Genomic DNA, 27,163 nt, shown 5'->3' with positions numbered 1-27,163 from the left:
AGAAATCTTCCAACCTGGCGGAGTGAAGAAGACAAAGAAGACCTGTTCCGCTAACGTCAAACTGCTGCACACTTCAAAAAGCATGCACACAACCTTGAAACAAAAATAAATAGATTAAAATCTAAATTATGTATAATGGCGTACATCTGCATACGATAGTGCTTAAATTACACCTAATATAGTTTAGAAATAAGTTACATGTTGTGGCAGCAACTGCGATTACATAACCCATAAATGAAACAATTTTCATTATTTTTGAATTTTATGGCAACCAAGTGAGTGAGAGCTTTTTAGCGTGAACCGAGCACTTTTGACGTTTGCGGAACGACTGCGGCGGTCGAAACCACCGCAACCCCGTTGGATTTTTTCTATTTTACCGCAGTATTAACGTGAACCACTATGTTTTTTTTTTCTGTTTTAAAAAAATTCAGCGTGTATCGATGGTTTTGTTTTGTTTTGCTTGTCGGTGCGCTGATGTGCTTTGCGCGCTTTCTTGAACAAACACGAAGATCTCACGGAACAACAGAACAACAAAATCGAATCATCACGAATCGCACGTACCGGCTTGCTGTTACAAAACAAAATCATTAAAAATCTAGTTTTTGTTAGGCTTTTTTTAGTTGATACAAAACCGGCTATCATTAAAAAATGTATTGGAACCCGAACCACGCTGACGACGAGGAAGATTCCCAGGAGTTCGTGTTCGGTGGCCGCGAAGGTCTTTTGGCGCTAATCGATTGCGCCGACTACATGTTTGACCAAAGGGATGATGGCTCTACAAACTTCAAGGAATCGTTGGCGCTGATTGAAGCTATCTTGCGGAACAAGATCATAAGCAGCGAAAAAGATTTGGTAAACTTTGGGGAGCGTAAACCTCAATTGTGAATTTTATTTAATATTTGTTAAATGTTTCGATGACAGGTTGGTGTTATCTTTTATAACACGGAACACAGTCCGGCTCCTCCAGATGAAATAGAGTTGGAGACCGGACTGGTGGTTCCGAAGAAAACGGCTATCTATATGCCACTGTCGAATCCATCGGCTGACTCTATTCGTAAGATTATGAACTTCAGGGAATCGGATGACCTGTTCGACTTTGATCGCAAGTTTGGACATTCGCAAGGTCTGTAGTTGATCAAATCATGAACGTATTCGATTCGAAGTAGCGTAAAATGTCCCCAATTCCGTTTCAGATAGCAACCTCTCGGATGTTCTCTGGCTGTGCTCACGATTGTTCACACGATGCGGCTACAAATTGGAGCAATCTAGCATTGTGCTGTTTACATCAAACGATGAACCACATCCTGCCGGAAGCTACGAGTATCAGCAGAGTTTCGTTAAGGCAAAGGATCTTCAACAACTGGACGTGAACATTGTTTTGATTCCGATGAGCGAGCAGTTCGACGGGTCCAAGTTTTATCGGGTAAATATGCATAATTAATTTAAAAAATTTCATTAACATTTCGAGTATGATTATATGATACTTTGATGTGTGCTACTATGTACATATATTAATGTAATTACACATTTTATTCCTAATTTTAGGAATTCCTTTGTACGGTGGCCGATGAAGATCCCGATCAATTCCAGTTTCCTTGCTATCAGGAATCACGCGAGCCATTGTTGACAAGGATTTTTAGGCGCGATTTTAAGAAAAAGTCCCTTTCACACATAAAATGGCAGCTGTCCGATGATGTTTCGTTAGGCGTCAACATCTATTCTCTATCAAGGTATGGTTGCGTTGTTCCAATATTAACCTAAGCATCAGTTTGTGCTGTCCTGTCTTCCTCAACCCATTTAAGATTTTGAAAATGGGGGCCTCAGTAAACGTCAAATTTCCTGTGGGATAGAGCAAAACAGCAGCACAGGTCTGTGGGCTACAGAAAAACATGTTGGTAGCGTGTAACGTAGATCGACGATTCATTTCAAAGTCATCAATACCTACATATATCCAAAAGTTATTAATTTGTTTTATAGAAAAACTAAATATCCTGCAAAGGTCAAACTACTGAGAGACACGAACGACGTTATAGTGTCCAAGCGATCCTACCAAATGGTATGCCCCGATGACAATCAAACCGAACAACTCAGCAAACCGCTTCTTCCAGGAGATCAAAGGTAAGGCTCTATCGTTTATTGAAACATTCCGGTTTTTCTTAAAAACCCTTTCCAGGAAAACGCTCTCGATCGGTGGCGAGAAAGTCAGTTTTTCGGTCGATGAGGTTACCAATATGAAGCAGATGTTGCAGCCGGGCATTCGTTTGCTTGGATTCAAACCGATCACGAAGGTGTCGCCTGCGAACCATCTGCGGAGTTCCCTCTTTCTGTATCCCGATGAAGGGACAATTTCAGGTTCTACCGTGCTGTTTCGTACTCTGTACGAGAAGTGCCTCATTAAGCAAAAAGCGGCGTTCTGTATGCTCACCATGAGGCGGAAGCAACCATCAAAGTAAGTACCTACGTATGGTAATCCTTAGAACCGTATTACGATTGAACCAAACCATCTTTTTTGGCGACAAATTTTGTTCTAAGCTGCCTAAGACAACGATTAATTATTTTAGTGAGCGATTCGAAACAACTAACATACAGTGCCTAGTGGCACAGCTGAATGTTGTTGAAAATAGGAAAGATAGAGATACTTTTTGGAGTTGGGTCAGCTATATTAATTTCGGCTGCCATTTCGAATTTATATAGGTATGTGTACATACCAATTCTTTTTTCACCATGTTGCCAACCATCGATTTTCAAATTTTTACGTCAATTGAAAGCTAGAACATTTTTACACAACATATCAAAAATTAGAGATTATCGTTTTTGTGAATGTTTAGCAAGAATCACACCAAACATATCAATTTCAATTCAATTTATTTCTGGTGGTTCAACGTTACTACATTTAATATTTACATTTACATTTAAGAGATTTGGTTTACCTTTCAGCTGAGAACAATTCAAATTCGTTTAAGATAGATTAATACAAACAACAGAAATTACTAGCTACAGATTTTAAGGGGAGAGTGCTCCGATGAGCGGGTTTGCTGACATCTCGCAGGACGTCCTGAAGGATCTTGTGGCCCGTTCGATGCTGGCATCAATGGTGTCGACACCGGCCAGCTTGTGGAGATCGCCGGTCAGGTACCAGGGATTCAAGTTGAGAACCATTTTGAGCAGTTTGTTCTGCTTAACTTGCAGCCTCTTTCGATGAGACTTGACACAGTTGCCCCAAATTGTCCAGAATGTGGAAAAATGTGTGTAGTAGAGTTAGGGCACAGAGGAACAGACGTAACAAAAACATCGTCACGAAAACGGGAAAACGTAACTGCCCAATGTTAAACGAACTGTGCTTGGCCGGGCTTTCGACGACCCCTATACAATAACAACATTATATGTTGCTTATGTTAGGACAAATCTGCATTATTCAAAGCAAGCATATCGATCGAATAGAATCAGTACAAAAGTAATTTATAAATAGCATAGCATAGCATCCCGAGCCCATATAGCCGAGGCGGTAAACGCACGGGTATTCAGCATGACCATGCTGAGGGTGACGGGTTCGATTCCCGGTCGGTCCAGGATCTTTTCGTAAAGGAAATTTCCTTGACTTCCTTGGGCATAGAGTATCTTCGTGCCTGCCACACGATATACGCATGCAAAATGGTCATTGGCAGAGGAAGCTCTCAGTTAATAACTGTGGAAGTGCTCATAGAACACTAAGCTGAGAAGCAGGCTTTGTCCCAATGAGGACGTTACGCCAAGAAGAGAGAGAGAGAGAGCATCCCGAGCAGGGAATGAGAACAAACCTATAACAAATTGATAACTCATTTTGTTATTGAAATCAAAATCCCTGGGCTTTGGATCAATATTGTCTAGGGAAGAGTGTCTTCTGCGGGCCCTCTTGTTTCACTTGTTGCTAGTGTTGTTAAACCATCTTTCTTTATTACTTTATTGTTATTTTTTCTGATATAACAACATTAGATTAATGGGTGCGACAGGAGTGACCATCAAAGCCACTTATGTCCCAGGATAATTCGATCCAATAGCCAACGGCTTCCTCAATGGCCGACTGGGTGCGTGCTTTGGGTGGCGGATTTAAGCAAAGGAAGGGGAATCATACTTCGATTGACTTCATCGGATAAAGTGCCATCCGATAAGCGTTCTTGTATGAATCACCTTCCATCGTCTCGCAGTCAAAATTGAATTAAATAAAGCGAATAAATGTTAAAAAACACTAAATCAGTTGTATTACAGATTTGTCCTCATTTCAACTCTAGACATTATTTTCATTACTGTATTAGTTTCAATATTTAGTTATAAAGTTTGAGAAAGAGTATAGCTACACATGACTGCGATACGACGTGGACCACATTGAGGAAATAAGTCGATATATGGTAGTTGGACCGTTAGGGAGGGGCCTCTATTTTGGGCATTTTTCTGCTGTTGCTCGGTCGGTTGGACTGGTTGACTGTATTTCTTTTGCGCGATGAGATACTTGCATTATCAATTCGAGCACGAGAATTTGGGTCACACCCTTAAACGAAAGTACACAGCGAATGAGTAATTTGCGAAAAGACAAAGGATTTTTCACTCATATTTGCGTACGACTGGATCAGCACAAAAAATGTGCTGATCCGGTGTTACACAAATTTGCGTGAAATTTAACACAAGTTTGAATGAAATCTTTTGTCTTTTCGATCGCTGCGTGAAAGTTACTCCTTGCTCTGTGTGCATCGATATTTCCGTGCAGTTGGTTCGATGTTGATTGGGTTGTGACAGGGAGATGCCCGAGATGGTTGCCACTGCCCAGATAGTTCGGCTTCCTAATCAAATGTTGAAATTTTTAAAGGCCAGCTATGCTGCAAATACAAAATATTTTATTTTCTTGCAAATTAAATATAATTAAAAATACATTGGTGGGGGCTGGCTCACCAACACTTCCGGTCCGCTTTAGTGCTTTATGCATCATTGTGGCCAGGTGTTGTTCTAGTTTTTCCAACTGTATTGTAAAGCATGAGCGGTGATCCTTGGCATTCTTGTGTAAATTGGGGTACTCGGAATGTTGATCGATCACCGATTATTGCTGGCAGATGCAGTGGAAAGTTTGTCTTAATACGTATCAATCGTCTCTGACAAACGAGAAAAACTGACCTCACTGATTACCTGTCTCTGAGCCAAATTTGGTATAGAGTCTTCAGTCTTCGATTAATCGCTTCATGTTTGATGGAGGCTTTTAATCCAATGGGTTACATAGCCGCTATCCGAATGAAGAGAGTAATGTTCCGCGTAATATATCACAAATCAAAAGAGGTGCGGTATATTAAGTGGAGCGGATATACTGAATTGGGTACCAGACCAAGTCCCTGCTGGGTGGCACGAAATAGGTGAGCCATAGACAATAGAATCGTCAATGTCGTAGGGCATAGTATGTGACTATTGTCGAAACCAAAAAAACTTTTAATGCCCAACCAAATCATTAGCAATATCAATTTGCTTCAAACGCGTTCCAGTGATAGGGTTAAGATTAGGATCAATTATTACAATACAATTTCACGTTTCAATATGTGTTTAGTAGTTTTAGAGGTAACAGCCTAATAAGAAATTTTCTGTAGGTTCATAACTTGCCCTCAACGAGTTGAATGTTATATTGCCTCACAACTGTGAGCAACATTATTACTCATTAATAAAAGGTTGTATCATCAATATGGACATAGACTTGCTGAACGAAACATTTGACCAATTAACATCTTTCAGGTATAAAATAGGTAGTAGGACAAAACTTTTATTTTTAAAAGTAGCTATCTATGTTCATGATAGAAGAGTAGCGTAAAGTGATACCACCCGTTCCAGATCCAGAAACGTTTCACACTGAAAGAAGGTTGGAATGACAGTGTGAACAGAAGATCCGAACTGCTAGGTGTAGGAAGAAGTATGTTTATTTCCCCTCCCCTTCCCCAACACTCTGTAGAATTTTGATACAACTTCACGTAACTGTTTTGGAGGCTTCACTTTTTAACAAATTTACAACAAACACGCTATAACAATATCTAGAGAATCGTGGAGGGTGAGAAACCTGAACTAGTAGCAGTATTCAAATAGATTAACAATTATACTCTATTATTTTCAATCATTGCAACATTATACTAATATGTGCGGGCCGCCCATTTGCGGAGTTGTGCGGCCAATTATTCTCTTTCCATTCCAGAAACGACCGTTTTGAAGCAAGAAGTGTCCTAATGGCCAACACAAGCGGGACTTGTCCGAAACACACAAGATAAGTACAACAATTTTATAATCAGGCACCCAACTCTTTCTACTACTTTGCTAATAGATAAATACTTCAATATGCATACTTCAATATCAATTATTTGTTTGTTTGCGCCTTTATTTATGACACTATTGAAGCATTCGTGTCGCCGCGAAATAGTTTACAATTTATCTTATTCACATTTTTCAATTCACTTTAAAGTATCTGACACTGCTTTTACAATTGTGTATGTAAACTTGTATCTTAATTATGTTCATTATTAATAGTAGTCTGATAATCCAAGTCTAGTGATTTTTTTCCCAAGGAATAGAAAGAGTTGGTGTCATAATCAATACAATACTTGAAACTGGAAACTCCTTATTTCCCCCTATGGGTTATAGGGAGGGGCGGGACATTCGAGCCTACTCATCAGTGGAAAGGACTTGATATGCTAATCGGTTTAGCATAGGGCAGATACAAGTCTACTGGTAGACGTATCGCCCAGCGATTCAACGCAGATTGGCCACGGTCCGGGGGTGCGTTGATTATAACAGAATAACAGAATAACAGAAATTAAATATAATTAAAAATACATTAGATTATGATTGATATTCGTGACGATTTTTTTTCCTGTTTGATTACATACACACTAATACTAAAACAGTTACTGCTATTATTCATAAACATAAATACTAAACACATAATATTTACTAATCCATTTTTCCTTCTTTGTTTCTAAAATGATGCATGGTTCGCATCCTTGCGGAACATGAACGGTGCACAAGCTTTTTCAGATTAACATATGGAAGATCTTCGAAAGACAACCAGAAGCTAACAAACACAGTCTATGGGGAAGTATCATCGACATATGTAAGTAAACAAATGTAAAATATTCTCCATGGAACCTGAATTCTAAGCGTGCACAGGTAAATCAGGCCAAACATGTCTAAAGGTCCAATCTGCAGAAGAGAATCTCTCTTTGGTTTCCCTCTCTTTCGTTAATATCTCAGCTGTTTCTTTGTATTATGATTGTCTCCTTGCATTGAACGATGGTCAAAACAATCGTCTTTTGATTTGTACTGCAAAAATAGTTAAAAAGTGTGCCATTACATTGCAATAATTGAAAGAGAAAATGAACAAAGAGAGCCTCTCAAATGCAGATAGGACCTATTGAAATGTTTGGCCTGAAATAACTAACATACGGCGGGAAACAAGAATTTATCAGAAAACTAAGTGGATGGAAAATTGTTCTTCGATTTTTCGCAATGTAAATGAAAATTTAACTAAAGTTACGCGTACGAATGAATAACTAGTTTTCAAGTAGTTTTCTTATTTTCAAAAGCTCTAATTCTCTTTTTTTTTTTTGCAAATTTGTGGAGCTTTTGCAGCCGAATAGCATTGATATTGCCAAGTCCGTACTAACTCCCGGCCCGAGTTACACTTAATTGTGCTTATAGTTCAGAAGCTAACGCGTAATCAATAACTTAGGATGCTTTGTTGACGTCAATGCGTCTCTACACGACACCTACTTCTTTGACTAAGCTGGACAACATTACTTATGTATGACAAGGAAAATATTTCTACGTTTTTAAATGTTGGTATTATATGAAAAGTGAGGGAGTATGACGTGTTTTCTACAGGAAAAACTAGTAGGACTGACAGAGCAATTCGAAGATTTAGCCGTATATTGCCTAGATCCAGGAGCAATTTCTGTTAGGTGCAAATGTTTATTAGTTATGAAGCTAATACGTTATCAATGAGACCAATTAGTCTGGACATCTCAAATAATAATCTGCAATAAATGACGCAAAAACATTATGACCAGCAATTACTGACATAATGAACATAACTACTTGATATAACACTTCAATAGAGTAGAGGCTACATATTTGATATGGGGCGAAACAGTAACGCTACTTAAGTTTGAGAATCTAAGGCAACTAACTGACAAATTGACAAGGACCTAACATACAGCATGGACAGAAACCAATTTCATACTTTCTACCGTATTTGCATTATTGTGTCCCAAGTCTAGTCCAATACCTTTCCCCAACCTATATCATTACCCTTCCGATGGTGTTCATGTGGTCCGCACGGACTATTACGGCCATTACCCCTCCTTGATCTTCGGCATTGGATTGACTTGCGCTCTTATTGCCCCACCAACTGCTGCAAAATGAAAATGAAAATGATAACAAAATGAAATCAAAATAATTTTTTTCCGAATTGTTTTTATTTAATATCAAATTGAGATATCATTTTGTTATCATTTCAAAAACTCAATGATAACAAGATTTGATTACAAACATCCAAAAAAAAGTTTAATATGCTTTATTAATATTAATTATATGTATTCACAAAATATTTGTTAAATCTACCAGAGTATTTTACTTACATATTGACACAAAATTTATAATTTGCTGATTCTGGGTAATGGTCATACTATTGATTTAAATTGGCTTGAACTTTAGAAGTTTTTTTAGGGTGACTGGATATTATCGACAGGTTTGTTCTCTTCGTTATGAGGGAGTATTCATCGGCCAAGTTGCCTGAAACTTGGTTGTATAGCTTGGTTGGGAAGATTTGAGGCCAACTTTGAATTCAACAGGTTTCAAAAAGCCTCAGAATACAAAAGTTTCCAGATATCAGTTATTTCAATCTAAACATATAGCCAAATATTTTTAAATTCTATATTAAAGGCAAATGAAGTTAGATATGGCCAACCAAAGTAATTCACGGTCATTCTACTGTTGAAGGTCACATATTTTACCTTTATAAAGTATTCTCGCGCGAAAAAGGATTCATTATAGCTCCGTACCAAAATGATGAATCTCGTGATGTTTGAAGTTTTGAAAATAACACAGATATTTATCATAGATGAAAATGATGAATACCATTTCACTTATTGTTCTGCCAAACGGCCATTTTACCAATCGACTATTATGCCAGATTATGCCATTTGGCCATTATACCAAAAGACTATGCCAAACGACATTATGCCATACCCGATAGAATTATTGTAGTAAAATATTTTTCCTATCGGATCCCTTATTTTTTCAATATCATCATTTTCCCCGGGTAACGAGGGAAAAATCTGAGAAGCCGAATGTGACTCAATTCGTTGCTCGATGTCATTCAATTTGAGTCCCGATGCCTGTGGCTCTGGGATGTCGTGAACATCTCTCACATTTGTTTTGCTGCAGTGCATATAATCAGAAGGAAAAGCTGAAATATAATTATCTATACAAAAATATTGAGGGCAGTTGTCCTTTGACTCCAAATTTACTTTTCTTTGTCACTTCAATGTCTATCAATAATCTTTTAGTTGAATCAATAAGGAGATTCACTTAACAGCGTAAACTGAATAAACTGATTAAGCGGCGTAATCACTAAGGCAATCTTTGATTATTTCATTCGCAAAGTCATGAAACATTTCCAATAAGCAGAAAATCATGGCTTACGCAGCAATTTAATCTGTTTAGTGAGTACCCCTATTGTATAGTTATGCTGCATATCTATGAGGATATCATATCCGATTTCCATTCAATTTTTCTTCGTTTAGGCTCCAAGATAGAAATGACTGTTGATGAAATGTTAATGTTGCAATCGATAATACTACGGCCATATTCTGATGATATCGTATCAAACAAAACAAGTTTTCAATCACGAAATTCTTCTAAATTTAAAATAAAATCTAATTTAATTTTTTACTTATTCATGTAAATTAATGCCTAATAAAATATCAAAATGAACACTTAATTTGTTATTAATTTTTAGTTATTACCCTTTAGATTTGATAACTCCCTGAGAACTGCGTATGATATCAAGTCGTAAAATGTAGATAACAAAATGAGATATCAATTTGTTATCAATGAGAACTCATTCTGATTTCAATTAGAAATTCCAGTACATTATTTTGTTATCATTTTTGTTATGTTAACACTTAAGTCATATAAAATGAAAACTCACTTTGATATCAAAATTCGTGATATCTAAATAACTCAATTTGTTTTCAATTAGTTCTCATTCCCTGCTCGGGATAGCCGACCGTACACATCCTGGGGTGGCTGTCGCTAGAGACAGAGACGTTTAATGCCGGAATATTTGAATGAACCGTTAAAAGGGAAACGATGGGAAGTGAGTAGAGTGAGACGTCTGATTGTCTCTGGTAAAACTGTGAAATCGACACTTTGTTCAAACTATTCACCCATAGTCGTACCAAAAATTAACCTTTGAATCAAATCATGAACATTTATTATCAACGCTGCGAATCGGGTCTGGTACATTTGGCATAAAGGGTGATACGGTCAAAATTTGGTCACACAATCTTTTTCATAACTTTAGACTGCGTACACCAAAACAGTTAATTTTTGGACCAGTAATGCTACATTATATGTAGCTTATACCATAAAATTTTCATCAAAATCGATTAAATATTGGTTGATATTTAGATAAAACCATCGACCTACCTTTTTAAAATTTTGTACAAAGGCGCTCCATAGTAAATTTTCGGAAATTTAAGGTCAGTAAAGCACAATTTTGATTATAGAACTACCAATACTGCTCCGATGTTTATCAAAATTTTACAGTATAATACTATTATGAAAATATGTTCGTAGTAAAATTTTGAGCTATTTTGTATGAATACTTTCAATGTTGTAGCAGTTTGAATATGAAAAAAAAAACTGACCGGGTGCCACTTAAGCAAATATAACTTTGTAACGGCTGGATCAAATTGTATGAAATTTTTACACACTAAGCTCAGCTCGGTATTTTTCCCATCTTTTTACTGAGTTCTCAACAGCAGATTTAACTCGGTACGCTCGGTTGTTTATTTTGCGGATATTCTGTACATGAGTTACCGAGCTCAGCTAAGAAACTGTCAAAAGTTACTGAAGCACGGTAAATATCGTTACTGGTGAACGGTAAATACGATTACCGAGTGTACCGAGATAAATCTGCTGTTGAAAACTCAGTAAAAAGATGGAAAAATTACTGAATTCAGTGAAAAAATTACTGAGCTGGAACATCTGAATCTTAGTGTGTATACAACATTTTGATATGCATACTTCACATACAGAAAAACTTTCATTGAAATCGGTTAAGTATTTCTGGCTCTATAAATAAAACAGTAAAAATGTGTTCTTATTTGTGAAAAAAAAATAAAATTGCAGATCTCAGGGTTCAACAATATCTCCGCAAATACTAGACCGATTTTGATGAAAATTTTATGGTGCAAGCTACATATAATGGACCATTACTGATCCAAAAATCAGCTGTTTTAGTGTACGCAGTCTAAAGTTATGAAAAAAATGTGTGACCAAAATTTTACTTGGCAAAATTTGACCACCTAAACAAATATAACTTTGTAATGGCTGGATCAAATTGAATAAAATTTTTACACAACATTTTGATATGTATACTTTACATACCGAAAAATTTTCATTAAAATTGGTTCAGTATTTCTGGCTCTATAAATAAAAGAGTAAAAATGTGTTCTTATTTTTTAATCCTCTTTATACAACATTTTAAAATTGCAGTTTTCAGGATTCACAATATCTCCACACATACTAAACCGATTTTGATGAAAATTTTATGGTATAAGCTACATATAATGTACCATTACTGGTCCAAAAATCAGCTGTTTACGCAGGTGTACGCAGTCTCAAGTTATGAAACAAATTGTGTGACCAAATTTTGACCGTATCACCCTTTAAGGCCATTTGGCATAAGGACGTTTGGCATAAAGGACATTTGGCATAAAGGACGTTTGGTATAAAGAATATATAAAAAATATTTTCCCTCTGGAGAAAAAATAAAGAACAGGCTTCAAGGGAAAGAAGGCATACTTGTTGTTAGTGCATTATATTGGATCTCTTGTTTTCGAAATAACCTTTTGCTTCCATGAATTTGATTTTTTTCGGAAGGGGAATGTTCCTTCTTTTGTTTATAGGCTGTTCTTTATCGTTACAAGCAATTTAGATTCCGGTAATGGTTCTTTCCAGCAAATCATCCTTGTCTGCATATTAGGCAGCATCCACGTATTACGTAACGCTAAAATCGACCCCCTTCCTCCTCTGTTACGTTTTTTGTATGAAAACCCGAAATTTTTTGTATGAGCCGTAACGCCCGGCCATACTCCCCCCTCCCCCTAAAGCGTTACGTAATTTGCGGACGGCGCCTTATATCCAGAAAAATTAATGCATTATTGTATTACGCGTATAATGTATTTATTATCCTTCTTTAGAATACTTTTCCTTCTTTTACGTGAAGTATGTAGTTAATTTTTTACTGAAATCATTTTATGCCAAACGTCCTTTATGCCAAATTTCTTTTAAGCCAAGTGTACTTAGTGACAAAAGTTCTTATGCCAAATGGCATTATGCTAAACGGCCTTATACCAAACGTACCAGACCCCTGCGAATCTATTGACTTCACTATGTCGCGGCATAATTTAAAGAAACATCTCAACATTGGCGGAGCCAGCTATTTCTTCTATCTTATTCACTCTCCTAAACATACACGAGAAAGAACGAGATAAAAGAGGAGGCAAGCTGCCCCCTCTTCTATCTTTCTCCTTCTCGTGTATATTTAGGAGAGTGAGTGAGAAAAAAGAAAATGCTGGCTCCGCCAATGCATTTCAATGAATACCATAAGAAATGACATTAGTACTAAAATATTACAAAAGTTATACCGTGGGCGAGATGGACCGTGATGGGTCTTAGCCGTCCCTAGTGACAATCCAAAGAAAAAAAAGTTATACCGTGCGAGCACCATATTATAGACAGCTCCATATACTGAACAGTCATCCAATTCAAGATAGATTTTTGACATGCTGAATCGAGAGCTGAGTCGTTAATTTTATTGGGCCCCTCTGTAAACCAATCGTTACAAAAAATATCTATTTTGACTCAACTGCGTACATAAAGTATTTATTCGTACATAGTAACACTGTGTGTTCAGAATTAGGCCCACGCAGAGGGTAAAAAATTCGAAGATTGAAAGTGAAAATTGACATACACATTTTTTCATTCGTTTTTGGCGTTTTTGGCCACATTCATTGTCAGCTGAATGCCTCTCTTTTTTCATTCAATTCTCTGTCACGAATATTTTTTCGCACGTCGTAAAATGTCCAATTTCTGTTAGCAGACACACAATCCGACTTAATGGACAAATAGAGAACATAATTAATATTCTAATTAACTACTATACACAAGTTTTGAGGTGATTGGAAGTATAATCTGGAGTTACGGTCCAATTTTATTTCTCAGTGAAAATTTTCAATGACAGAAAAATGAATGAAAAGGTGAAAAAAATCATTCACCAAAATGAATTTTATTTTGATTCCTCAGTTGAGAATTTTCAAAATTCACGTTGATTTTCACTCATTGAAAATGAAAATTTTAAACTCTGGGCCCACGGCTTCTTATATCCATAATTAGGAACGCGTCGACCTGTAACAAAAATGTGTCAAGATCATAGACTGCAAGTTATTATGAGATTTTATTTATTTTTTATGTATATTTACTGCCGCCACTCACAAAACAGTCCCATATGAATAGGAAACCCACTCTCAAATTAGCCAAGCGGTTAAGGCTATGGATCGCCAATCCGGAGACGACGGGTTCGATTCCCGTTCCGGTCGGGAAAAATTTCTCGACTCCCTGGGCATAGTGTATCATTGTGCTTGCCTCAGAATATACAAATTCATGCAATGGCAGGCAAAGAAAGCCCTTCAATTAATAACTGTGGAAGTGCTCTAGAATACTAAGTTGAAGCGAGGCAAGCCAAGTCCCAGTGAGGACGTAGAGCCACAAAAGAAGAAGATGAATAGGAAACTCAGCAAAGATGAGACTGTTATGCGAGTGGCGGCAGTTTTGCTAGACAATAAACCAACTTGAAGGTATTGTGCATCAGTATTTCTAGAAATGAGAATTATAATTTATTTTTGCCTTTATTGTGAGATTCTCTTAACCGTTCAGAATATGGGTACTGCACGGTACTGCCGGTGGACACATAAATGTCACATGTGAAAAAACGACAATCGAGAAAATCGCGTCCAAAGTTCGAAAAAGTAAATTGTCTCAACTATGAAGCATAAATACCGAATCGTATGCTAACATCAACCAATTTTTAATGTGAGCACTAATTTTTGTTTTAGAGCGATTTTAAAATTTCATAGGTTTTCCAATGAAACGTGACACTTATGAGTCCACTTTTCAGAATGTGACAAATCGGCCTTGCATTTTTTTAACAATTTTCGGAACAAACTACCTATTTATATTTCCCTATATGGTAGTACACCATGATACATGGTCATGGGCTGCTAAATCTCAATATTGCCAAAAATGCACATGTGACAATTATGCTTCCACCGGCAGGGTACACTGCCGGTGGAAGCATAATTGTCCCATGTGCATTTTTGGCAATATTGAGATTTTGCAGCCCATGACCATGTATCGTGGGGTACTATCATATGGGAAAATAAAAATAGGTAGTTTGTTCCGAAAATTGTTGAAAAAATGCATGGCCGATTTGTAACATTCTTAAAAGTGGACGCATAAGCGTCACGTTTCATTGGAAATCCTATGGAACTATAAAATCGCTCTAAAACAAAAAATAGTGCTCAAATTAAAAATTGGTTGATGTTAGAACACGATTCAGCACTTATACTTCATAGTTGAAACAATTAACTTTTTTCGAACTTTGGACGCGATTTTCTCGATTGTCTGTTTTTGCACATGGGACATTTATGCGTCCACCGGCAGTACACATGTTCACCATTTTACACTTTTTACATATTTTCTTATATTTTATTAAATAACTAAATGTCACCGACATATTTATCGTTTGAAGTTTTTTTTTTCAGTTTTGTTAATCAAGTTACAATTGACGAAACTAAAAAAAAATAAAAGGTGAGGCCATCATTTCCTCTACGTGGTTCCATCCGATTACGACAGTAAGCGCTAGCGTGAAATCTTAAACATGTACGAAAAAGACCGTTGAAATAATGGTCGCTGTAATTTTCATTGTTGAACATCTGTTATTAGAAAAAATATTTCAATATAAGACCATAGCATCGACGCATCTGTACGTGTTATAATTTGATTATTTGTACCGTGCATTTGATTATTTGTAACGGCATTTACGTAAAGTTATTAAATATTAAAAATCGACGTTAGCAAATATTGCACAAAAACTCACGTCAAAAACTCAATAATGATGTTGTTATAGAACAAATAGGTATAAAACGATCTTAAAATATGTTTTGAACCGAAACATTGAAAATTAAAATGTGTTATCCCTTGGCTCCTATTACCGCTCATGCATCCATTCATCGCTCACTGGATTTTTTTTTTCATGGAGTCACATAAACTATGCATTTATAAAAACAAAATAGCTTTTATTTACCTACCACAGTATCACTATGATGATGAATCATAGTGTTCAGTTCATCCAGTTTTGTCAAAATTTAATCTTTTACGAGTTTTATTTACTGCTTTATACCTTTCGGATATTCTCCCACTGTTTACCCTGAACGGTTCCCACGCTGCCCTGCTGCGCAGTGTGGGAAATATTTTTAAGAACGTGATTTCAGTTACACCCACATAAAGCTTGGTGAAATGAAAGTTTTTTTTTATGTGAAAGCATGTTACATTCACTTTTGTTATGATACTTTACTAACATTTGATATTTTTTGTATGATTGACCCGAAATGAGCGGCGAATGACATGAGAGGTGAATGGCGATCTCACGGTATATGATGTTGCTAAATTTATATTTTTTTAATTGAAAAATGTGTTTTGTAGACTGGTTGCGCTGATCCCTCAAGAATGCTGCTTCAATGAGGATGGAGAACCATACCGGCATAATGGGTTCCGGATTGAATTCATTCCATATGCAGGTAAAATGCGATACGTGTGTGTTTGTAAGCTGATGTGTGTGAAATGCTTGGCAGTGAGTTTGATTTTTTTTTCTCTCGACGTCACAATGTTGTATTAATTTTAGCTGATATGAGGAAACTTGATGTGTTTGAAAAATCCGCACCAGAAATCAGTCAAGAGCAGATAGATGTGTTCAAGTCAGTTGCCAAGAAAATCAAGTTCAAATACCATCCGTCGCAGTTCGAAAATCCAGTTCTAATGACAACGTACACCAACATTGAAGCACTGCTGTTCGATAGGCACGATTTGGAAGTGTATGATTCTACGAAGCCAGATGACGATCGCATCGATAGCAAAGTTGGGCCATTTGTGGACAGAATTGCTGATTTGTTTGGAGAGGTAAATGTCGCTATGACACAAACAAAAATTGTAGACAATGATGTACATATTCTGATTCAAATCCTTTTTTAGGATGTTACGGAGGCCCCTAAAAGGCGAGGTAAGGCAGTAGACGGTGAAGGACCTAGTTCCAAGGCGCCGAAGTTAACTGCAGATGTTGATCCCGTGGCCATAATTGAAGCGATACAGTCGGGAAAGGTAAAACAAATTATAAAATACCAGATCGGCTAACATGTTTAAACTCTCAACATTTTAGACTGGTTCGGTTCTCGTTGGGACTCTTCGAGCGTACTTGCAACAACAGGGTGTCGATGGAATTTCGAAATTGAATAAGGCGGACCTTATCAACAAGATTAAGCAGCACCACAAACTGTGAATTCGATTTGTTGCACAATTTATTCTTCGATTTGTTATACCTAAAATACACCATTGTTCGTATATATATACTTCTATACTTGTTGTATGGCACTTTTCTGTACCTCCCTAGATGATGATGCCTTGTCGTGCTTATTCTATAAAATGCAATTTTCTAACAATAGTATATCACTAAAAGATGCCGTTGTCATGATTGCACGAACTGTTGTAGGCCTCCCCTCATAGAACTATTTGGAATCGGCCTTTTCGTGTAGCCATGGTCTGAATATGGGTAGCGTTGAGGGGTAATGCGTTTCTGGTTTGTACACCGTTTCGGCCCACTCGTTGGTATCCTCCCCATCGCCGTTTTTGAATGGATAAGTTCCTAGTGTAATGGGTAGCTGCAGTTTCACCTGTTTCTCCAAGGATTTGGGTTCGATCAAAAACTGCAGAGAAAGAAGTAAGATAGGTAAACAAATATTATAGTAAGGGAGTATCCACAAATGACGTAGCTTTTTGCAAACGATTTTGAACACCCTCCTCCCCCTCGCTGTCTATTCTCTCATACCGAATACCTTACACTGTTCGTAGCAATATCAGGGACTCCTCCTTCCTCTCTTCAATACTTACATCTTTTATGGACGATTACTAATATGTTACATTAGGGGCTGTCCATTTATTACGTAAGGCATTTTTTCCGATTTTTCGACACCCCCACCCCCCCTTGTAAGATATTTTGTATGAAATTCTTAATATTTTTATATGGTGCGTAAGATTTTCTAAACCCCCCCTCCCCCCATAAACCCTTACGTAATTAATGGACAGCCCCTTAGGTATATTAAACTATGTTTATAAAATTTTGGTAGAAAATAAGCATGGGCAGGTAATACTTTGCTTAGCTTAGACCAGGGGTTCTCAAACTTTTCCAGCTCGCGACCCACATCTGATTTCTATAGAACTTGGCGACCCACCAATACCTATTTTCATAACTCTTTTTTTTTCAAAAAAATCTGAACTGAATCTTGCGTACTTTAGCACTTTATTTGTGCTAGGGCATCGCGCCACTTGGGCGGTGGCTTCTATATTCGTCTGTTTTCCACTATAACTCAGTCAATTTTGAACCAATTGACTTGAAATGTTGTACACGATTAGAACTATACCTATCTCATCACATTCCAAAAGTTGTGTCAATAGGACAGATCGGTGAAGTACTTGATTTGTAGTAATGAGCTGAATTTTAGTATGGTGAGAAGGTCAATTCTCAATTTCTGCAATGAAATGATGCAAAAAGCGTGGGTATTATGATTCCTTGCCTAATTTGATGCTGTTTGAGCAAAACTTTGGATAACAGTGTTGTTGTTTTCTCCATTTCTTGCAACATAAACAACATAGTTATCCAAAGTTTTGCTCAAGCAGCATCAAATTAGGCAAGGAATCATAATACCCACGCATTTTGCACCATTTCATTGCAGAAACGGAGAATTGACCTTCTCACCATACAAAAATTCAGCTCATTACTACAAATCTAGTACTACACCGAACATGCCCCATTGGTTCAAATTTGACTGAGTTTTAGTGGAAAACAGACGAATATAGAAGCCACCGCCCAAGTGGCGCGATTCCCTATTTATTTAATAGTTGTATGAATGCGACACATTTATTTTCAGAAGTTTCGAACTATTTTGAAATTTACAGGGCTCATTTTTTTCTAAAAAGGCCAAACAATCTTAGAATGCAGATTCAATCAGTTTCAGTGAGCTCTCCGTTTTGAGACATTTGAGATACATAGTTTGATTTACCATTCTGGCTTCATGGGATGCACCTCAACTCTATAGATTTTATGAATTCAAAAACACTTTGCGATTGAAGGAAACTTTTTTTTTAGGAATTTGTAGTTCTGACAGAAATTTACTTTAACATTGTGGCGCACTGCATTATCTTTCCAAATCATGCATTTAACTTAGCGTTTTCTCGTGTATAACTATAGGATCCATCAACCACATTGAGCTGCAAGAGGGCTAACTAGTATTTTTAGTATTGTAGTATGGATGCATGAACAAATAGGTCCATTTTAAATGAATGTGACCAGTCGTTGAGGTGTTTTCTTTAAATTTCTGCATCTTTCGAAATTCTAAACTCAAGCAACAATTTAACTAATCTTTTCTAGAATATTTGGGTAAAAAAAGGAAACCTAAACCTAAAACTTAGTCTCACAGTTCCAAAATAAATTTCCGAACACAGACTATGGATTTATCAAAAGTTTTGGTAGGTTTAATTCATTTATAGAAATAATTCAACCGATTATTCAAATCAGTAATCTGAAATTACTATAATGGCTAGCACAAGAATTTCAAATAATTTAAGGATGACATTTTAACATTATCGCCCAAACCTTCGCGACCCACCAAAAATCAGCCCGCGACCCACCAGTGGGTCGCGACCCATAGTTTGAGAAACGCTGGCTTAGACATCAGTTTAGCTTCTGCCACCAAACCTGAGAGTCTGTTCCCCGGATAAAGAGCAGCTCACATAGCTACTTTTCCCCATGCTAGGGACGGTTGATATTGGACAAACTGTCGGTAATGGACTCCAAGCAAAATGCTGGGGTTGGTGTTCGGCCTTGCAAGCCAATGGAGCACGTTCGGTGTAGTACTAGATTTGTAGTAATGAGCTGAATTTTAGTATGGTGAGAAGGTCAATTGGAAGCAATCAGTGAAGTACTAGATTGAAAGTAGTGAGCTGGATTTTTGTATGGTGAGATGATCAATAGGAAGCAATCAGTGAAGTACTAGATTGAAAGTAGTGAGCTGGATTTTTGTATGGTGAGATGATCAATTCTCCGTTTCTGCAATGAAATGGTGTAAACAGCGTGGGTTATATGATTTCTTACCTAATTTGATGCTGTTTGAGCAAAACTTTGGGTAACTGTGTTGTTGAAGTTGCATGAAATAAATAATACAACAACACAGCTACCCAAAGTTTTGCTCAAACACCATAAAATTAAGCAAGAAATCATATAACCCACGCTGTTTACACCATTTCATTGCAGAAACGGAGAACTGATCATCTCACCATACAAAAATCCAGCTCACTACTTTCAATCTAGTACTTCACTGATTGCTTCCTATTCTCCATTTCTGCAATGAAATGGCACAAACAGCGTGGGTTATATGATTTATAGACTAGTTTGATGCTGTTTGAGCAAAAGTTTGGGTAACTGTGTTGTTGAAGTTGCAAGAAATAAATAATACAACACAGTTACCCAAACTTTTGCTCAAACAGCATCAAATTAGGCAAGGAATCTTATAACCCAAGCTGTTTGCACCATTTTATTGCAGAAACGGAGAACTGATCATCTCACCATACAAAAATCCAGCTCACTACTTTCAATCTAGTACTTCACTGATTGCTTCCTATTGATTATCTCACCATACAAAAATCCAGCTCACTACTTTCAATCTAGTACTTCACTGATTGCTTTCTATTCTCCGTTTCTGCAATGAAATGGTGCAAAAAGCGTGGGTATTGGATAACTATGTTGTTTATGTTGCAAGAAATGGAGAAAACAATAACACTGTTGCCCAAAGTTTTGCTCAAACAGCATCAAATTAGGCAAGGAACCATAATACCCACGCTTTTTGCACCATTTCATTGCAGAAACGGAGAATGGGGCACGTTCGGTGTAGTACTAGATTTGTAGTAATGAGATGAATTTTTGTATGGTGAGAAGGCCAATTCTCCGGTTCTGCAATGAAATGGTACAAAAAGCGTGGGTATTATGATTCCTTGCCTAATTTGATGCTGTTTGAGCAAAGCTATGTTGTTTATGTTGCAAGAAATGGAGAAAACAACATTGTTGCCAAAAGTTTTGCTCAACATGAAATTGGACAAGGAATCATAATACCCTCGCTTTTTGCATCATTTCATTGCAGAAACGGAGAATTGGAGGCAATCAGTGAAGTATTAGATTGAAAGTAGTGAGCTGGATTTTTGTATGGTGAGATGATCAATTCTCCATTTCTGCAATGAAATGGAGCAAACAGCGTGGGTTATAAATATGATTTCTTGCCTAATTTGATGCTGTTTGAGCAAAAGCTTGGGTTACTGTGTTGTTAAAGTTGCAAGAAATAAATAATACAACAACACAGTTATCCAAACTATCGCTCAACCAGCATCAAATTACGCAAGAAATCGTATAATCCACGCTGTTTGCACCATTTCATTGCAGAAATGGAGGATTGATCATCTCACCATACAAAAAATCAGCTCACTACTTTCAATCTAGTACTTCACTGATTGCCTCCTATTGATCTTTTCACCATACTAAAATTTAGCTCATTACTACAAATCTAGTACTTCACCGATCTGTCCTATAGGACAGATCGGTGAAGTACTAGATTTGTAGTAATGAGCAGAATTTTAGTATGGTGAGAAGGTCAATTCTCCGTTTCTGCAATGAAATAGTGCAAAAAGCATGGGTGTTATGATTCCTTGCCTAATTTGATGCTGTTTGAGCAAAACTTTGGGCAACAGTATTATTGTTTTCTCCATTTCTTGCTACATAAACAACATAATTATCCAAAGTTTTGCTCAAACAGCATCAAATTAGGCAAGGAATCATAATATCCACGCTTTTCGCACCATTTCTTTGCAGAAACGGAGAATTGACCTTCTCACCATACAAAAAATCAGCTCATTACTACAAATCTAGTACTACACCGAACGTGCCCCATTGGAACAGAAAGTCAACAAAAGTGCAGATTGAATCGAAACCATGCGCGAATTTATAGAGCACATTTCTGGAGCAACATTTATTTGAAAAGGGCCCAAGAGATCTTGTGTCTTTTTTTCGAAAATGCTCCGTAGGGCCTAACAGCAGCCCGCCCACGCAAATGAACACCGTTATCCGAAAGATCGATGTTTGCTCTATCTGATAACGGTCTTAGTTTGTGTGAATAAGCTGATGGAGGCTCAGGAGCGACGTTTAAAGTCATTGTTTACCAATACTTTACTTGTATGCCCTTCGTCAAAGGACGTATACAGTACGACTGCAACGCACGACACGTTCGGTCGTGTTCCGTGGCGTGCTCACAGAAAGTAAACTCCACCGGAGTATAAACGAAAATTAACTGGCAATATAGCGCTAGATCGCTGCGCCATTTTTCGCTCTTTTGCTCCTGCAAAGAGCAATCAGAAGTGAAGAAGAAGAAAAAGGACGTATACTAAGGTGTGGAGGAGAACGGTGAACGCGGTCAATAGCATATCAAAAAGATCAAAATCACAGTGAATTGAATTACCGCCTAGGGTTGAGATCAGTTACTTTCTTAAAATTCGAAGACGTATGAACAAAAACATCAAATATTGTCGATGTTTTTTTTTCTATTCGCCGTTCAATAATTCCGAGATCAACTTACACAAACATCATATTGTATCCGAATGAGATGGCATCCTCGAAGGTTTGTCGGTGGCAGAGGTGGCACATACAGGGACTCATTTTGCCATTCATCTCGGCATCCAGGCCGAATTTTACCTCGTGCAATAACCGCCAGCTCGCGTTTTTCTGTTTGGATCAACTTCTCGTGAGCAAAATACTGAATGGTCTGTAAAACAAACAAATAATCTATACGTTATGATCTTTTCAAAGCGCATGCTGGCTAAACCATACCTCTGTTAGAGCAGCCTTGGTGCTCTTGATCGTAACACTGCTCGAATTCGTAACGGTTGCTGTAATCATGATCGATTCACCTGGGACGTAACCTCCTCGATCGAGAATGATTCTACATTTCACGATTCCACCGCCAACGCATGCTACACCCAGATTATGTTCAATGTTGCATTTGAACGGATCCTAGAGTATTAACACAAATTAGAAACACGCTCTTACTCAAGGTGACTTACTTAAGGTTCGTACCGCCAAATAGGGTTGTTCCGTGTTCAAGTCTATAGGGTTCATGACGATGAAGACCTGGTGGTTTTTGTGGATCAAGCCCGAAGGCTCACGCAGCGCCGCTTTACAATAATACTGGACCCACCCATAGCGACCCAAAAAAGTGGACGGAAGGTCTATTGGCAGGCCGAGTTTGAACGGGAAGCTATGGATCCCAGGAGACAGCACCGTGGGTCCTTGGTGTTCGGCATCGCCCAGCAAGCGCATCCGGAAGTCAATGTAGTTTTCCTTATCGTAGGACCGTTCGTGGCGGCCGGATCTTACACGCACCACGCATTCTCCGACAACGTGGAAGTGTAAACCTGAAATGTTTTGTAGACGTTTTAGCTTTATTGTGTCATGTTCCGTATGTTCTACAGATAATAAGATTCCTAACGATAATATCCGAATACATGCATTAAATTTAAGAGGTTGGTGTCCGGGGAAAATTGAAGTCACGTGAACAGTTTTATTCCAGTGGACGACTTGCCCGGATAAAAATTCCAATACAAATACAATAATACTACATTACATTCTATTGTCTGTAAATTTATTATATTGTTATTGTTTGGTTATACAGGTACTCTTCGATATAACGTACAAAAAACTTTTCTCTTTGTACGTTATATCGAAGTGTACGTTATATCGAAGCAGACAAAATTTTTATATTTTTTATGCTAGTATTGATGTATTCGACGTGAAATTAACTCCAAATAATGATTTCGGTGAAATTCACAAAAACAATATTGAAAAACATGAGTTTTCACGAAAAACTCATTTCGTTTTTTGTGCTTCGATATAACGTACATTTTGCTTCGATATAACGTACACAAATTTTTTTTCCCAAATTGCGCTTATTTTGGGTAACAAGGCTAATGCTGTCATACAGCATTGATTTGAGTGATTTCGTAGATTATCTGATGGTTATTACTGGAAAAAATGAAATTTTTCAATGGTGTACGTTATATCGAAGCAAAATGTACGTTATATCGAATTCGCTATATCGAGGGTACGCTATATCGAGGGTACGTTATATCGAAGAATACCTGTACAACAATACATTCTATTGTATAAAAAGTTCAAACAATATCAAAACTGTAAAATGTGTGGTTGGCGTTTCCGATTTGTTCGAGAAAAAATAATATTTGTGTTGTTACGATACTTAACAACCTGTACATTGTAAAATGTTCATTTACAATATATTTTATGGTGCATATCCATATGTTATATTCTTTTTATATTTTGCTTCTGTATGGTATCTACAATGAAATGCACAGATATTCTAATAGTGACTCACCTCGTGTGATGCGCATTGGCGTCACAGCCAATGATAAACGATTTGTTGTTTTCTTTACAGAATTGAACAAATGATGCAATCTCAGGAGGAGGTACCTCAGGAACATCACCAGGAAAGTAAGCTGAAGCCACAGCGATCTCAGTTTTACCCCTAGTGGTTGGTACCTCTACCATGACCGCAACAATGTCCTTTCTGATAAACTCTGTAATAGGATAGCATTTTAACGTTTTGCGTACTAAGACAGCGGTTCTGGGCGAATCTTGTTGCTCATCATAAAATAGTTTACTGTTTTGTGTCAGAACTCCAAGAATCTTTCGTTTATTGGACCATGGCTCTTAAATAAGCGCCACTTCCAGTCCTTCTTTTTTAAACCTTCGATTCAACACAGCAGAAGCAACTTTTGCGTGATGAAGGTTTACCTGTACAAACTTAATTCCTGCCATAAAAAAAAAAATCATTTACCCACTTTTATTAAGCCTCGGAATTGAGACGTAAGAAAAGTGGCCTATTTCCCGGAGACAAATAAGGTCCACTGCGTCATTGCTCCGTTTAACACTTATGTGGCCGGCAGGGTACCCGGGTACCTTTTTCAATTTCAAATCTCGATATTTTAATGGTTATTGAGACTAGTTTTATATCCTTCAAAAGAAGAATATTAAAGATGCTGACAAGTCCAAGGCTTGTGCAGTCTCTGCTGTGCGGTCCAATGAACACCCGTGTTTATACTACCTTAGGTAGACATAATGAATCATACCTAGACATTTAGGTACTGTAATGAATAGTATTTCATGTAGGTAGATATCCTATGCACACAACCATTAGGTAGACACTACAACTAGGATGTTGGAACTCTGTTAGATCTTAGAACTCGTGAATATACATCTATTAATGGCGTTGACCGAATTTTAAAGTGAGGAGGGGCAGGGGGAGGGGCTCCTGCATTTTTTTATTACGTGGAAGGCCGGCAGGGTACCCGGGTACCCACGAAATTGAAATGATCATATCTCCGTCAATTTTTCATCGATTTTGAAAATTTTTAGCTCATTCAACTCAGAAACTCATCATCTATCGGGAAAATATTTGGTTAGACCGATCTAATCACCGTGGTTTTCGGAAAATCCATATTTTTGGGAGCATGTCCTTATACCCACATTGTTAAGGCTAGGATACCTTAGTGTTTATGGTCAACCATGGCCCCCCGGGAAGCGTGTTCCGAAATCACAGTTTCAAAGTCAACACGTTTTATGATTCCAGGCAGGTCAGATACAATATGTCAAAGCAATTTTACGATGCTTGGTACCGAAATTGCTACTAACCTACCGAAAATCCCGTATATTGTATTGTATAAAAACATGGATCCGGAAATCCGGATTTTCCGGTACCTATATGCTGATCGGACCGGTCCAACCAAATACGATCTTGATAGATAATGAGTTTCTGAGTTGAATGAGGCAAAAACTTCCAAAGTCGGTGGAAAAACCGCTGAGATATGATCATTTCCATTTCGTGGGTACCCGGGAACCCTGCCGGCCTTCTACGGGTGTTTTTTTTTTGCTGGCCACACTACGGTTAACACAGTAAGGGCAACATACTGTGGAGGGTGCCCTGGTACTCCACAGGCTCCGTTCACGGTTAAGTTTTTATTAGACCCCCCTAACCATTCATTCCTAGGCACGGTACGCTTAACACCATGAATTAGGGGTCGCTTGTTTGGTGGACTTTTACCACCGGATTAGGCAATCCGTAGTGATATTCTTAGCCAGTTGAGGTAACTGCTACCGCCACTACACGGCTATCTAGGCTGATCGGGAATAGAAATTAATATTGATGATCAATTTCTGTAGAGCCCGAACAGCCCTGAACTAAATAAATGGAATGAAATATAAATCTATCCAAATCTATCATTCGCATGTATTTTTTGCGGGTAACGTCGACTTCGCTAGAATCGATAACCGTAAACTCTGTCAAGGTTTACATAGATGCGGGTAGATACAGTGCTTCATTCATCAGTTTAAATTGTTCGGAAGAGCTCTGAAACTTTTCTCTAATACCTAACTTTCATGTAAATCCACATTAATTTAAAATAGAAAACAGTAAAAAGAACTCTTCACCATCCAAAAACGAAAATTAGAAATTAATACTGATCAACAAGCTAACATCAAATGAAACCCTCAACCCCAACAGAAAAGATTCCAATTCATACATCGATCACGTCATGTGAAATGAGCACGACACAGCACGGAAGAGCACAAAAAAAGTATCAGATCTTGAAGCGAAGGCCATTCAAGAGCTACCTATTCATTTAATGAATGTACTTCCATACACGATACCATAGAGAGGGTTGTACATGTAGGCAAATGGAGATGAGCTGTGTGACGTATGTAATTATTTCTTTCGAATAAGTGAATATGAACATGGACACAACTTTAATTCGCCAAGAAATGTTGTCCTTCGATCATCCAATTTTGGATCTTGAATGACGACGCTCGATCGATTGATGGAATGCCCTTTCTTGAGCTGTTCCATTTGAATGATATGGATGGATTATGTGATGGTATAACATGATGGCGTAATCGTTTTGATATGGGAGACTGGTTTTGTATCATATGTTAAATGTACTTATTAACCATACCTAGTACGGGTGTGTTTTCTTGGAGTTCGAGTAGAACCCTTCCGGATAAGAACTGGCCAGGAAAATATAGCAGCGATGAGTTGTCGAACAGGATGAGGAATTTCAACAGTTTTCTGGGCATGATGAACTAGTTCTTCTTATTTTTCACTGGGAAAGACTGCACTAGTATTCTTGACGAAAAGTTAGTTCTTTCGATTGATCACTGATTTAAATCAAAGGAAATCGTCATTTTTTTTTAACTTTGATCATGACTTTCGTGTCGACTATCGGTAAGCATATCACTAGGAGCACCAGCTTTGTTTGAAAACCAACAATTTCAACAAGTATTACATTTTTATTAAAACTTTATGAACTTAGTAATAATTTTTTGTGCAAATTCAGGAGCAGCATTCGATCGTATACTAGTACGTGGTACTAGAGCTGAACTTGTGAT

The 27,163-nt window shown here is 37.6% G+C and overlaps 2 protein-coding genes across 2 annotated transcripts; one reads left to right on the top strand and one right to left on the bottom strand.

Annotated features, from left to right (window-relative positions):
• Positions 1–457: 457 nt before the first annotated feature.
• LOC115261480 (X-ray repair cross-complementing protein 6) lies at positions 458–16,973 on the top strand. Its single transcript, XM_029863176.2, has 10 exons — positions 458–852; positions 922–1,123; positions 1,194–1,423; positions 1,546–1,730; positions 1,978–2,118; positions 2,174–2,449; positions 16,048–16,142; positions 16,247–16,521; positions 16,594–16,719; positions 16,778–16,973. Exons 1-10 carry the CDS (start codon positions 649–651, stop codon positions 16,895–16,897), a joined length of 1,854 nt encoding a protein of 617 aa, XP_029719036.1. The 5' UTR covers positions 458–648; the 3' UTR covers positions 16,898–16,973.
• LOC109404495 (arrestin domain-containing protein 4) lies at positions 16,899–27,163 on the bottom strand. The gene is made up of 5 exons (XM_019677385.3): positions 26,731–27,163; positions 22,787–23,124; positions 22,541–22,723; positions 22,290–22,475; positions 16,899–17,321 (listed from the first exon to the last, which is right to left on the bottom strand). Exons 1-5 carry the CDS (start codon positions 26,849–26,851, stop codon positions 17,124–17,126), a joined length of 1,026 nt encoding a protein of 341 aa, XP_019532930.1. The 5' UTR covers positions 26,852–27,163; the 3' UTR covers positions 16,899–17,123.

This window comes from Aedes albopictus, chromosome 3 (genome assembly GCF_035046485.1).
Source record: "Aedes albopictus strain Foshan chromosome 3, AalbF5, whole genome shotgun sequence".
NCBI classification, from domain to species: Eukaryota; Metazoa; Arthropoda; class Insecta; order Diptera; family Culicidae; genus Aedes; species Aedes albopictus.
Note: the sequence above shows the minus strand (reverse complement) of the source record. Positions and strands in the feature narration are given on the sequence as shown.

Bases quoted from the DNA above. Each gene is read 5' to 3' on its own strand.
- LOC115261480 (XM_029863176.2), top strand. From the start codon at position 649: ATGTATTGGAACCCGAACCACGCTGACGACGAGGAAGATTCCCAGGAG. The intron at 1,424-1,545 runs GTAAATATGCAT...TCCTAATTTTAG, and splicing joins ACGGGTCCAAGTTTTATCGG to GAATTCCTTTGTACGGTGGC. The intron at 16,720-16,777 runs GTAAAACAAATT...TCAACATTTTAG, and splicing joins AAGCGATACAGTCGGGAAAG to ACTGGTTCGGTTCTCGTTGG.
- LOC109404495 (XM_019677385.3), bottom strand. From the start codon at position 26,851: ATGCCCAGAAAACTGTTGAAATTCCTCATCCTGTTCGACAACTCATCG. The intron at 22,724-22,786 runs GTACGAACCTTA...TTAATACTCTAG, and splicing joins CGGAACAACCCTATTTGGCG to GATCCGTTCAAATGCAACAT. The intron at 22,476-22,540 runs GTATGGTTTAGC...TTTGTTTTACAG, and splicing joins CCAAGGCTGCTCTAACAGAG to ACCATTCAGTATTTTGCTCA.